This window comes from Sinohyriopsis cumingii, chromosome 19, assembly GCF_028554795.1.
Source record: "Sinohyriopsis cumingii isolate HCF-2022 chromosome 19, ASM2855479v2, whole genome shotgun sequence".
Classification (NCBI taxonomy): domain Eukaryota; kingdom Metazoa; phylum Mollusca; class Bivalvia; order Unionida; family Unionidae; genus Sinohyriopsis; species Sinohyriopsis cumingii.
In genome coordinates this window covers 13977591-13991109 of record NC_142979.1, presented here as the reverse complement: position 1 = coordinate 13991109, position 13519 = coordinate 13977591, and the positions used below count along the sequence as shown (strand labels likewise).

The 13519-nt window shown below is 37.6% G+C and overlaps 1 protein-coding gene across 2 annotated transcripts in view; it reads right to left on the bottom strand.

The window, feature by feature from the left end:
• LOC149775158 (protein HIRA-like) overlaps positions 1-13519 on the bottom strand; it is a 122788-nt gene that overhangs the window by 51679 nt on the left and 57590 nt on the right. For both annotated transcript variants that reach the window (XR_016416578.1, XM_089944105.1), the window contains exons 15-17: positions 5030-5115; positions 3722-3998; positions 846-958 (exon numbers count right to left, since the gene is read on the bottom strand). Coding sequence is in view for 1 of the 2 variants with exons in the window: in XM_089944105.1 (XP_089800231.1) it covers positions 846-958; positions 3722-3998; positions 5030-5115 (476 nt within the window). In the remaining variant the exon portion in view is untranslated. The remainder of the gene's footprint in view (positions 1-845; positions 959-3721; positions 3999-5029; positions 5116-13519) is intronic.

The following is a 13519-nucleotide window of genomic DNA, read 5'->3' as shown; positions in this document are numbered from 1 at the left end:
TTGTTTCAATGCAATGGAAAGCATAATAACTTGCACACTGTAGTAGTTATGCTTCATCCAAACTCATCATGATTGATTGCAGCCACTAATGCTTAAGTCAGGATGAGTGTATGCATTTTCCATATGCTTTAAATTCTTGTGCTAAGAAATTAATATATGAATTGGATGCTGTCTTACATGGAGATTTTTCAATGAAGGCATTTAACATTTCTTTCAAAAGCCAGTTATCCAAAAAATATCAACCAATTAACATTCAATAAGCTATAATTATGTTGTGTCAGTTTGACCAGTGTCTGGCATTTCAGACTGGATTGGCAGGTTAGAGGTTAAGCAAGGCACTTAAGACAGCTTTCTACAATTTACAACATATTTACATTTTTTCAACACAACATTTTATTGACTCTACACAGCCACTTTTCTGCTGAGGTGCTGTTAATACACTACTAAATACACAACAGTAAAATGATACCAGTACCTGCACTTCCCAATAACTAATCGATTTCCAAGCCAAAAACAAGAGTTTTGAACAAAAAATACTGTTGAACAAGAATTAAATGAGTACAGTGATGTGTAATTCTTACCTAACATAAAGACAAATACCTAAGCAAGTCACACATTTCTATGGATCCTTGATTGTGAAATATGAGCCGACAAATTTTGACTTTTCCATGGGCAATTGTCTCTGATGGCTCATACATTACCTGTCAGTAGAATGATGTCTGAAATTTGGACTTAACCTAGTTTGCACCTGTTGACAAACAGTAAATTATACCGGCATCTTATGAGATATTTACCTGCAATGGACCGAATCACCAGTAAGCTAACTTTAACCTGCATATGATTACCTATCAGGTGTGCTGGCTGTCACTTTAGGTGTTTCCTGCTGCGGCTGCTGAATTAATCTGCCCTCTTTCCCTACCTCCCCCTGCTGTGATTTGTTGTCTATAGCTGTCATGGGCTGAACAGACAAAGACAGGTACAAATTAACATTCAAGATCAAAAGCACATTTAATTATAGACTGATCAATTAATTTGATGAAGACTGAAGTAGATGAGAAAATGGTGGCATTATGGCAATGAGAAGGCTGTTTGATAGTGGCACAGATAAACAAAGATTAAAAATACATATCTTACTAGTCTATGAGTTTATTTCAAACTCCGAGTTTCTTCGAGAAGTATTTCCATTAATAAGGTTTCTCATGTATTGAGTAAATGAATTCATGGAACATGAATGCCCCTGAAAGTATACTAAAATGAAAAACAGCACCAGATTGATGGTGATACATGTTGAGAGACACGAGTAATACTCATTACCCCTACCACATTACTGCATGATAAAAAAAATCAGAAATGTGTTCTTAAAAAATGAATGTCAACATACCTGTTTTGCAAAACTTTAATGAAAGAACTAATGCGTGAAAAAGTGTTGTAAAACTAACAGACATCCCCTCATAAAGCTGTATGACTGCAACAACAATTTTCAGTAAAAAAACAAAACCACAAAACTGAAACAAAGTCACTAGGAATTAAATACAGGTCGAAGTTATCCACTTTAGGAGATCTAACAGATGCATCCACTCAAAAACAGACACGAGTTTAGTCTTCCATAAAAAAAGCTGACAAAATTGTAAAGGGGGTTTGGGGGTCCTCCACTAACGGGGTCTTGAGGGGCAGCGCCTTCTAATATAGGGATTTTGTCCGCCATTCAAAAACGCATTTTATACTCATAAAAACTGCTTCTGGTGCAACTTATGATTCAAATAATCAACTGAAAAACTAATAAGCTTACAAAACATGTTCAATATTACTTCAATAATTTTACAATATTTATAGTAACATGAATATGTTCTTCAATACTATTGATGCTGAAGTTATTTCATGCGCATGTCAGTGTTCACATCATAATTAAGTCACAATAATTTCTAAATTGTTGCAGAAAATATATACTTCCCTCTTTTCATAACAAATCTGTAAAATAAACATCCAAGTACATCAACTATATACAAATAATCCCATACATTCACTTGTCTTTTTCTCCAATGGACACAACCTGTTGATATGACAGTTGAGCTCTTTTTTGCGGCTTTGGCAAAGATTTCTTTCTTAAGCCTTCCTTTTTACCACCACTGACATTTTTGGCTCAATGTGCAATCATTTCTTTTCCTTCTCAATGAGAGCCTTTTTCCTTTCAAGCTAGTGCTTGGCATGCAGTGTACATATTCTGACAGAGGGCTACATCTGTTCTCTGATGCAAGAAATCTTTCTTCTTATAGTAATTAATTGCAATTTTTCCAGATGCTTTCTGAGATTCAATTTTTCCTTATGCAGCTTCTTTTGTAGGTACTGATCTAACCTCTTCCAACATCGATTACCATAATTCCGATCTTTACTGCAGAGGTCACAAAATGACAGTCCTCTAGCATTCAGTTTTCCTATAAACTGACCAACTAAATTTCTGTCAACTTTTCTCTCCAGGAATTCCAATATGTTTTTTAAACTTTTATCTAAACTTCTTGTGTAATGTTCTCTCTCAACAACTCAGGACACCATGTTTTTGCAAGCATGCTTCTTCTTTCCATAGCCATCAGTTTCCATTACACGAAGATTTCATTGGATGAATTTAAATTTTTGACCAATCAGAACACTCTTTATGTGAGTGATGGGCTAACTAATATATGGAATGAATACGTTACAAGGGTCGTTGCAGAATGGGACTGAACAGACCGTTTTTAAAAAACCAGATCGGAGATCATAAAAAAAAGGTGGACTATATCAAGAAAAATCGGATTCACATCAGGAGAAAAGCGGAATTCTGCTTTAAAATGGAGAAAAATCATGTCTGAATGTATCGTATTGTCGGCTGTGTATTGTGAATCGTAACAACATGCAGCACAGGTGTATTGTTTCACTCTTTATTATTATTATTATTATCGCAAATAATCCCGATATATTTGTCTTAAGTGTTAATGTTTATAGTTGCTTTTGTCATTCTTATTATTATTGTTATTATTATTAATTACGGTCACTATTTCATGTTCATGATGTTAACTCTTGTTAGAATTCCATGATATAAAAATGTTATCATTAAAATATAAATCAATAAACCTACCATGATAGGTCACAGTTTCACAGTCATCTTCGGTAAGATGTTGCTTTCAAATGTAGCTAAATTTGCTTGGTGGTGAGTACTATTTTAATCCTGCTCCACCATGCCTTATGGCATGTATCCATGCATGTTTTTTATTGTTAGGAAATATATGCTCACCCTTCTGCACACAGTTTGGCTTGACACATGTTGTTTCAGTCATGAATGAATACTTTATGTTTTTCAAATGTGAAACACTGAACTATGATGTGAGATAAAATCAAAATCATTCTGGACAAGGGACCTATTTGCCTGCAGCGCCATCTAAAAATATCAATTAAAAAGACAACCGTGGATGTCCCTCACAGGCATTTCATTTGTTTCAAGTGCAGATGAAGTCTGTGATACAGTGGGACAATATTTACTAAACTTTAAGATTACAGTAGATGACAATATGTTGACTTTTTTAATTCTTTCAATAACTTGCAAATAAAATTATGCTGGTGTAATCCAACATATGAAATCATAATCAAATTCAAAGATCAAATACCAAAAACAAGTTACAGTTGACAAATTATGACTCCAATTATAATGGTAATGATTTACACATACCCATATGTGACTGACTGAACCTACCTGAACAAAAGGGATGGATCTCTCCCCAACAGGTGATACAGGTATAGAAGGTGTGACTTTACTCTCACCAGCAGTAGTGCTGCTGCTGGCCTTTGGTGTAACAACATTGCTTGAAGACTTTGCAGTGCTCTCTGGTACTGGGGTATTGTGTTGTGAATGGGAAGGAGATGTCAAACCAGGGCCAGTAACTCTATCTAGCTTCTCAACCACAATTTTGCTACTTTCAGAGGATGAAGTGAACTGGATTTTCTTGGCCAAATATGGCATTGGTGCCTCACTGAAACGATAAAAAGAATCAAAGTGTTTAACATGATGACTGGATTTGCTCAAATCAAAGAACAAGGGGCCCAAGTGGGCTTCAAATTGCTCACCTTGTCATGGGTCGGTGGTTCTTTCAGGGGGTTTTCTGGGTTCTTCCTCCACCATTAATACTGGCTGCCATGTATAGCCTATCATGTGCTGAAAAATGGCCTTAAACCCTGCAACAACAATAACCTGCTCAGCTGACATATGTCAGCTTGGGAAAGCAAATTCACACATATATAGAAACTCTAGAAGTGAAAGAAAGCTAGGAGCACATAGTAGCTACTTAATGCTGTTGTCATTTATCTTCTATACTAGACCATATATATCAGACCACTTTCTCAATATAAAATGACAAGTTGTTTATACAGCCAACACAGTCAACAAAAAAGTGATAATTCCATCTTGCCATTCACAAAAATGACATCATCTCCCAGAAGCCATACTATATGACGAATAATAGGGTCTGTAGACAATGCCCTCTTTTCTGAACGTAGAATACTATAAATCTTGACTCCCTGCCCCCTTGGGTACAATGAAATGGCTCAATGCATCATTTCAATTCATAATAGGTAACCGGTTGAGTAGGAGTCATGATGGCTCAGTTGTTTGTGTGCCACACTAGTGACTTCAAGGATTTGGGTTAAAATAATACAACCAGATCAGCCCGGGTCAGCTAATTGGCTGTCACTATAGGCAAGGCACTTTACTTCAATTACCCCAGCACTAAATAATCAAATTGTGTTGCTATGCCCTAACACACCAAACTAATAAAATATCTTAAATGTGTTGTCTGATTCAATCTGTGTTTAGGGTTAGCATTGCAAAACAGAGCATTGTGTTAAAGGAAAGCATTCCAAGACAGAGCAATATGTTAATGGATGGTATTGCAAGACCGATCATCAAATATAATAATAATAATAATAATAATAATAATAATAATATAGAAACTGGACTCAAACTAATTGCTACCTATACAATACAGAACCTTAATACATGACTTACGCAACATCCGGTTGAAAAGACAGAAAAATAGGGGTAATTCTGCGCCTGCCATCAGCTGTCTTAGTCTCAATTTGTTTGTTAGTGGGCTGAAACAGATTAAGAAAAAATATATTAAAACATGCTATGACTACAAGTAACTGAATTCTAGACTACAAGTAACTGAATGATAGACTACAAGTAACTGAATGCTATGACTACAAGTAACTGAATGCTAGACTACAAGTAACTGAATGCTATGACTACAAGTAACTGAATGCTAGACGACAATGCTAGACTACAAGTAACTGAATGCTAGACTACAAGTAACTGAATGCTATGACTACAAGTAACTGACTGCTAGACTACAAGTAACTGAATGCTACTGAATGCTAGACTACAAGTAACTGATTACTATGACTTTTTAAAAGTTCATCCCAATACTGGGATAAAACATGCTATGACTACAAGTAACTGAATGCTAGACTTTTTAAAAGTTCACCCCAATGCTGGAATGGTTATGTAGTTTTAATACAAAAATCGATTTCTGGATTAAAATGATTTTTTTTCTCCAATACTTATTGGGTCATGTAGGAGTAGTAATTTTACAACATTTAGAAGTGTAAAAAAAAAACCATGAACATCTTTTGGCTTATCTTGGCACAAAAAATGCTAAAATGTTTCTCTTAAAAGGTCAGATGTGAATGGTCTCTTTTTGATTTGATACCATTCAGTAGCCCAATAAAAAGTATATGAAGACAGAAATTCAGTATATATTCTTTGCTGGCAACTGCATCACACTTTCTGTATTCATGAGACCGATAGTGGCAAACAAAATCAAAGATCAATGAAGATATGTGGTGTTAGATTTTGTTTTTAAAAGCTCCAGCAAAAGCTGAATAACCCATGCTATTACAAAGCTGCTGTGGGATATGTTAAAGTAGCATATTGGGCTGATGGTATAGACCCTAACAGGTTAAGAGTGATGGTGCATGGAATCTTTAAAGCAGTCAAGCACTGGAAATTTACATTAGAAGTAATATTTAAACTCGATTGTAAATATTTATTTTTAAGATCAAGGTTCTTATGACTGCCCTGTTTTGCCATTTATAAATTATAAAGTCTAGCTTAATCATCTCTGCAATCACTGCCTTGTTAAATCACACAAATTGTCAATTACAACTTGTAATTATGTCTAGAAAGGTTCCTAGGAACAAAAAGTCTGCATTTATTTGATTGTCATACTGACATAATTTTAGTCTCACCTGCAATACTCAACTGATAACCAAGCATAAATGTTGGGTGGCAAGCTTCTGCTTTTGTTTACAGTATAATTTGAGCAAAATATCTACATCCTACCTAAGAAGAATCAACCTCTAAGTGAATTAGATCAGAGTGACCTACTTTTCATAATCTAGTTACCACATCTTGTCTGTGGCATTAATGATTTTCAATAATTATTGTATGTGCAGTAATGAATTTTGACACTTAGAAGCATCATAAGCAGAATTACTCAATATACAAGTACAACAGGTAAAGTGGATCATGGTAACCTCAATACTTTGTTTTTTATAGGAGCCTGATATATGTATCCTACCAGTGAAGAATCAACTTCTAAGTGAAGCAGGTCAGTGTGACCCGCTCTTCATGCTTAAGTTGACATGTTGATATGGCCGCTATCACTTAACTGGCTTGAAGCAGCTGTTCCGTTTTTCATGATATATGTGTTTGTTGTCTGTCTTCATCTACATTATTGTGTTCATCATGCATTGGCTGTTCAGTTTGTATGTGTTTCTTCATCTCCTTGTTTTGGAAACGAGAACAATTAGACTTTTTCTCTGCTGTCCTGCTTCACTGCTACAACTTCCTTTGTTGTTGAAGAAGCCGCCATCACCTGATACTTGCCAGTCAACCCGTTTATGCTGTGATAGATCCTCATTAATTGCTTTAAATGATCACTCCTTGGCTCTCCACACTACATTGTGCTCTATACTAAATGAACTGGGACTACATTTATCATTACTTAAATGTAAATAGAAGCTTAAAAAAAAAAGTGTCAAGCTGGCTGGCTAGAACAGGAAGAATTCCAGTTATCTCCCTTATGCCCTTTCCGGCTCAACAATTTAAAAATTTGACCGTTAATTTAGATAACCTAATTCAAATCCATATTAAATTGTCAACTATCCAAGAGATACCTCTGCATATTGCATTATTCAATGCCCAATCAGTAGGACCACTGGAAAAGCGCACAGAAATAGTTAATTTTATCAGCGATCAGAATATCGACATCTTTTTCCCAACAGAAACATGGCTAAAAACATCAGGAGATGAGCCCAAGTGCACGGATCTAACACCCACTGGTTACTCCATCAAGTCGTTCCCCGCAACTCTTGCATAGGTGGAATTGCAGTCATCACAAAGAACGTCATGATCAAGTGTCTTAACCACACAACAACTTTCAATTTCTACCACACATCGTTTGAACTAGTCCAAAGCACACTCACACTGAAACAAAGGTCAGTCCATTTTTTCTGCCTATACCGCTCTCCTCCTAGTAAACAAAAACAAACAAGCTGACTGAATCTTTCTTTTTGGAGCAGTTTCCCAATCTCCTGGAGTATGGAAATTCGAATGGTGGCAACCTGATTATTCTTGGAGATTTCAACTTTCACTCTGACTATACCAGAAACACAAACACATTAAAACTCCTCGATTCCATTAATGTTTTCAACCTCAAACAGTAAGTTAACCAACCCACCCATAAACATGGTCACATTTTAGACTGGATTCTTCACAGACCTGATGATAATATTCTACATTCCTCCCTGGTATCCCGCGAACTTGCATCAGATCACCTCTGCATTATATGCCATCTTGACGTATCAGTCCCTAACCATCCACCTTTATTTGCTACTAAGAGAAACCTCTGTATGATAATTAGAACCAAACTAATGCATGACATCCAAGCAAACCTAACAACTTGCTTACCTCCAACCGCAGAACAACTCAATAACTGCCTGCATTCATTGCTCGACAAACATGCCCCAGCCAACAAACGCAGAGTATCAATTCAAAAGTGTTCTCCATGGTATAGCAGTGTTAGGGACTAGCTTCGCACTGCTAAAAGAGACCACCGTAGAGCTGAGAGGCTTTGGCTTTCCACCAGACTCACTATTCATAAGCAAATCTATGAAGCCGCTAAGAAGAACATCACATAGTCCATGTAGCGAAATCAGCCAAATACAGTACTAAGATCATAGAAATTTCCAGCTGCAAAGAGCTCTTCGAGATTACTAACAAGCTAATGTCAAGGAACAAGAGTACACCAAATGGAATACACTCCAGCCCAGTTGATATATGTTGTGGTGTTCCACAGGGTCTGTTCTTGGACCTGTTCTCTTCATTCTATACACTCATCTACTCTCAAGTGTCATATATCATCATCCAGTGTCTCACTAATTGAATGCTGATGACACCCAAATATACAAATCTAGCCACCCAACTGAAGTTGATGCTATCATCCAAGGTGTAGAGATGTGCATTTCTAATGTGAAATCAAGGATGACACGTAACAAGCTGCAAATGAATGATGAAAAAACTGAGGCCATTCTGATCACAACACAAAGACTTTCTCATTCACATCCTTTACCTCAAACAATAAATATCAGCAACACCAATATTAAATTCACACAGTCAGTACGAAACCTGGGTGTTACTCTGGACAGTACTCTCACATTGCACCAACATGTCATGAACATATGCAAGGATGTATATCTTGAGCTGAGACGCATCAGCTCCATTCGTAAATATCTTTCAGTTGATGCCACTAAAACACTTGTGTTCATTAGTACTTTCAAGACTGGACTATTCTAACTCAATTCTGTCTGGTTCTTCTCAACTACTCCAGAAACTTCAAGACACAGCTACTTGAATCATCCTTAGAGTACCATGATCAGAGCAAAAATCCCCACTGCTCTGTATCCTACACTGGCTATCCATTCGATCCAGAATCAAACAAAATTTGATTTCTGTGCTACTGATGGACTCCAGTCCAACATACCTATCCCACCTCACCCATGTGTACACACCAGCAAGATACTTACGATCCTCTTCTGACAATCGTATACTCATTATTCCCACTATGAAAACGACGTTATATGGACAACATTCTTTTGCATACCAGGGCCCAGCAGCATGGAATGAATTGCCCACTGAACTTAGACACAAAGAAACTGTGATCCCATTCAAGAAAGCTCTTAAAACTCACTTATTTCGACTGCAAGAACAAACTTAAAGACCTAATAATGTTTCCTACCTTCAATATTTTCAGCATGTTTTTATGTTTTCTAATTTCATGGTGTCTGTTTTTTTTTGTAATCATATTATATATGTTTTTTTTTGTGTTATGGGTGTTGTATAATGTTGTAAAGCGCTTAGAGCTTCTAAAGATTAGGCACTATACAAAGTCCTCATTATTATTATTATTTATATAGTGTGGATGATTTTCGATAATCACCATGTACAATCATGAAATATGACATTTATAAGCATCATAAGCAGAATTAAACAATATGCAAGTACAACTGGAAAAGTGGGTCACAGTTGCTAATGTTTCTTAATTGAGTTGAATTCTTCATTTTCTTGGTCCATTTCTTTTTTTAAATCTCAGAAGCAGACCTAGAGTATGTTTTTATGGATGTATCTTGATGAGGCTTATACTTCTATATCCTAAGCAGATGAAATGATATTCCTGTTCCTTGTAATTTAATACACTATCTGTTGCCATCATTTTTCATGCTCGATGTAAGTTTACTCATAAGATAGACATGCTAATCTTATATATTTGCGAAACTTAATTTTAAAACAAAACTCTACACTGCAGAATTCCAGGAAAATGACAGAAGAAAAAAACGTTACTCTAAAGTCTGTATTATTACAAAATATAAATTATTGTGCGACGATAAAATATAGATTGGTTTTTCTTAATAATAACATTCACTTCTGCCCATGATAAAAATTTACGGTGAGGAACTATTCATTGTACTGGACTTCAGTTTTATACTGCTCAATTGCCTATTAAGAAGTGATATTAGTTTTCATAAAGTCTTAAGTTTAGTAAACATTTGTCACACTGCTGGTACCAAACAGATAGCAGTGAACTATCAACATAATTTTTTTCTTTGTTTTTATACAGAAATTGTGTAATCTGTACCCATTCCATACTGCAACTAATCACTACAGTTCAGGGGAAGCTTTCAATGCTAGTTGTTATGAGAATGACATCACTGACTAACCAATCAGGAGGCAGAGATATACTACATGTACTAGTTACCAGCTTATGACATTGGGGTGTAAATTTAAGCCACTACCAGCCTATCACACTGGGGTGTAAATTTAGGCCACTACCAGCCTATGACAGTGGGGTGTAAATTTAGGCCACTATCAGCCTATGATATTGGGTGGTAAATTTAGGCCACTACCAGCCTATGATATTGGGGTGTAAATTTAGGCCACTACCAGCCTATGATATTGGGGTGTAAATTTAGGCCACTACCAGCCTATGACAGTGGGGTGTAAATTTAGGCCACTATCAGCCTATGATATTGGGGTGTAAATTTAGGCCACTACCAGCCTATGATATTGGGGTGTAAATTTAGGTCACTACCAGCTTATGATATTGGGGTGTAAATTTAGGCCACTACCAGCCTATGACAGTGGGGTGTAAATTTAGGCCACTACCAGCCTATGATATTGGGTGGTAAATTTAGGCCACTACCAGCCTATGATATTGGGGTGTAAATTTAGGCCACTACCAGCTTATGATATTGGGGTGTAAATTTAGGCCACTACCAGCCAACAACATTGAGGTGTAAATTTAGGCCACTACCAGCTTATGATATTGAGGTGTAAATTTAGGCCACTACCAGCCTATGACACTGGGGTGTAAATTTAGGCCACTACCAGCCTTTGATATTGGAGTGTAAATTTAGGTCACTACCAGCTTATGACAGTGGGGTGTAAATTTAGGCCACTATTAGCCTATGACATTGGGTGGTAAATTTAGGCCACTATCAGCCTATGACATTGGGTGGTAAATTTAGGCCACTATCAGCCTATGACATTGGGTGGTATATTTAGGCCACTATCAGCCTAAGATATTGGAGTGTAAATTTAAGCCACTACCAGCCTGTGATATTGGAGTGTAAATTTAGGTCACTTCCAGCCTATGACATTGGGGTATAAATTTAGGCCACTATCAGCCTATGACATTGGGGTGTAAATTTAGGTCACTATCAGCCTAAGACATTGGGTGGTATATTTAGGCCACTACCAACCTATGACACTGAAGTGTAAATTTAGGTCACTACCAGCCTATGACATTGGGGTGTAAATTTAGGACACTATCAGTCTAGGACATTGGGGTGTAAATTGAGGTCACTACCAGCCTATGACATTGGGGTGTAAATTTAGGCCACTATCAGCCTATGACATTAGGGTGTAAGTTTAGGCCACTACCAGCCTATGACAGTGGGGTGTAAATTTAGGCCACTATCGGCCTATGACATTTGGGGTGTAAATTTAGGCCACTATCAGCCTATGACATTAGGGTGTAAGTTTAGGCCACTACCAGCCTATGACATTGAGGTGTAAATTTAGGCCACTACCAGCCTACGACATTGGGGTGTAAATTTAGGCCACTATCAGCCTATGACATTTGGGTGTAAATTTTGGCCACTATCAGTCTATGACATTGGGGTGTAAATTTAGGCCACTACCAGCCTATGACACTGGGGTGTAAATTTAGGCCACTACCAGCCTATGACAGTGGGGTGTAAATTTAGGCCACTATCGGCCTATGACATTTGGGGTGTAAATTTAGGCCACTATCAGCCTATGACATTAGGGTGTAAGTTTAGGCCACTACCAGCCTATGACATTGGGGTGTAAATTTAGACCATTACCAGCCTACGACACTGGGGTGTAAATTTAGGCCACTACCAGCCTACGACAGTGGGGTGTAAATTTAGGCCACTACCAGCCTACAATATTGGGGTGTAAATTTAGGCCACTATCAGCCAAATATAAATTCATAACTACTAAACAACTCATCATAATTTCAGAAAGATAATGCAGGTGAATTTTTCTTATCATGAAGTTTTGTTGATTCAGCCGTAACAAATATTCTTGACTAGCTGAAACTGTTGAATGAACTGGACACAACATCAAATCAGTATCTTGCATACACTTTCACCACCATGTCTGTATTGGATCAAGATGAAACATTCTATTAACACAAAAAAAAATCACTGCACATGCATCAGGATTTATTGGCATGGCCTGAGGAAATCTACCATACCATGCACAACAACCATTAGAAGACTGTATTTTGGTCTGTATAACATGCACTTTTTACAACTCTTTTTGTTATTCTCATGAGGTGCACGAGGAGTTTATGGTTGAACAAACAAATAAAATATTTTCACCTGGTCAATGTGACAATAGGATGATGACCCTAAAGCTGCCTGCACATGATGACAACAGGATCATGGCCCTAAAGCTGCTTAGACATGCTGACAACAGGATCATGGTCCTAAAGCTGCTTCGACATGCTGACAACAGGATCATGGTCCTAAAGCTGCCTAGACATGCTGACAACAGGATCATGACCTAAAGCTGCCTACACATGGTGACAACAGGATCATGGCCCTAATGCTGCCTAGACATGCTGACAACAGGATCATGGTCCTAAAGCTGCCTAGACATGCTGACAACACAACAGGATCATAGTCCTAAAGCAGCCTAGACATGCTGACAACAGGATAATGACCCTAAAGCTGCCTAGACATGCTGACAACAGGATCATGACCCTAAAGCTGCCCAGACATGCTGACAACAGGATCATGACCCTAAAGCTGCTTAGACATGCTGACAACAGGATCATGGTCCTAAAGCTGCCTAGACATGCTGACAACAGGATCATGACCTAAAGCTGCCTACACATGGTGACAACAGGATCATGGCCCTAATGCTGCCTAGACATGCTGACAACAGGATCATGGTCCTAAAGCTGCCTAGACATGCTGACAACACAACAGGATCATAGTCCTAAAGCAGCCTAGACATGCTGACAACAGGATAATGACCCTAAAGCTGCCTAGACATGCTGACAACAGGATCATGACCCTAAAGCTGCCTAGACATGCTGACAACAGGATCATGACCCTAAAGCTGCCTAGACATGCTGACAACAGGATCATGGCCCTAAAGCTTCCTAGACATGCTAACAACAGGATCATGGCCCTAAAGCTAACCAGACATGCTGACAACAGGATCACTCTAGCAGACTGGGATGTGGAAGTCTATGTTATGCTCATCCAAGATTACAGTCATCATCCTTTGTGAAATTTCAGCTTTCATGTGATTTCTACACTGTGTGATGCTTTCCTTCTTTTGCCATTATGAAAGCCAATTCTTCACTGGATGTTTCACTTTCTGTTTGACTTTCATCTCATT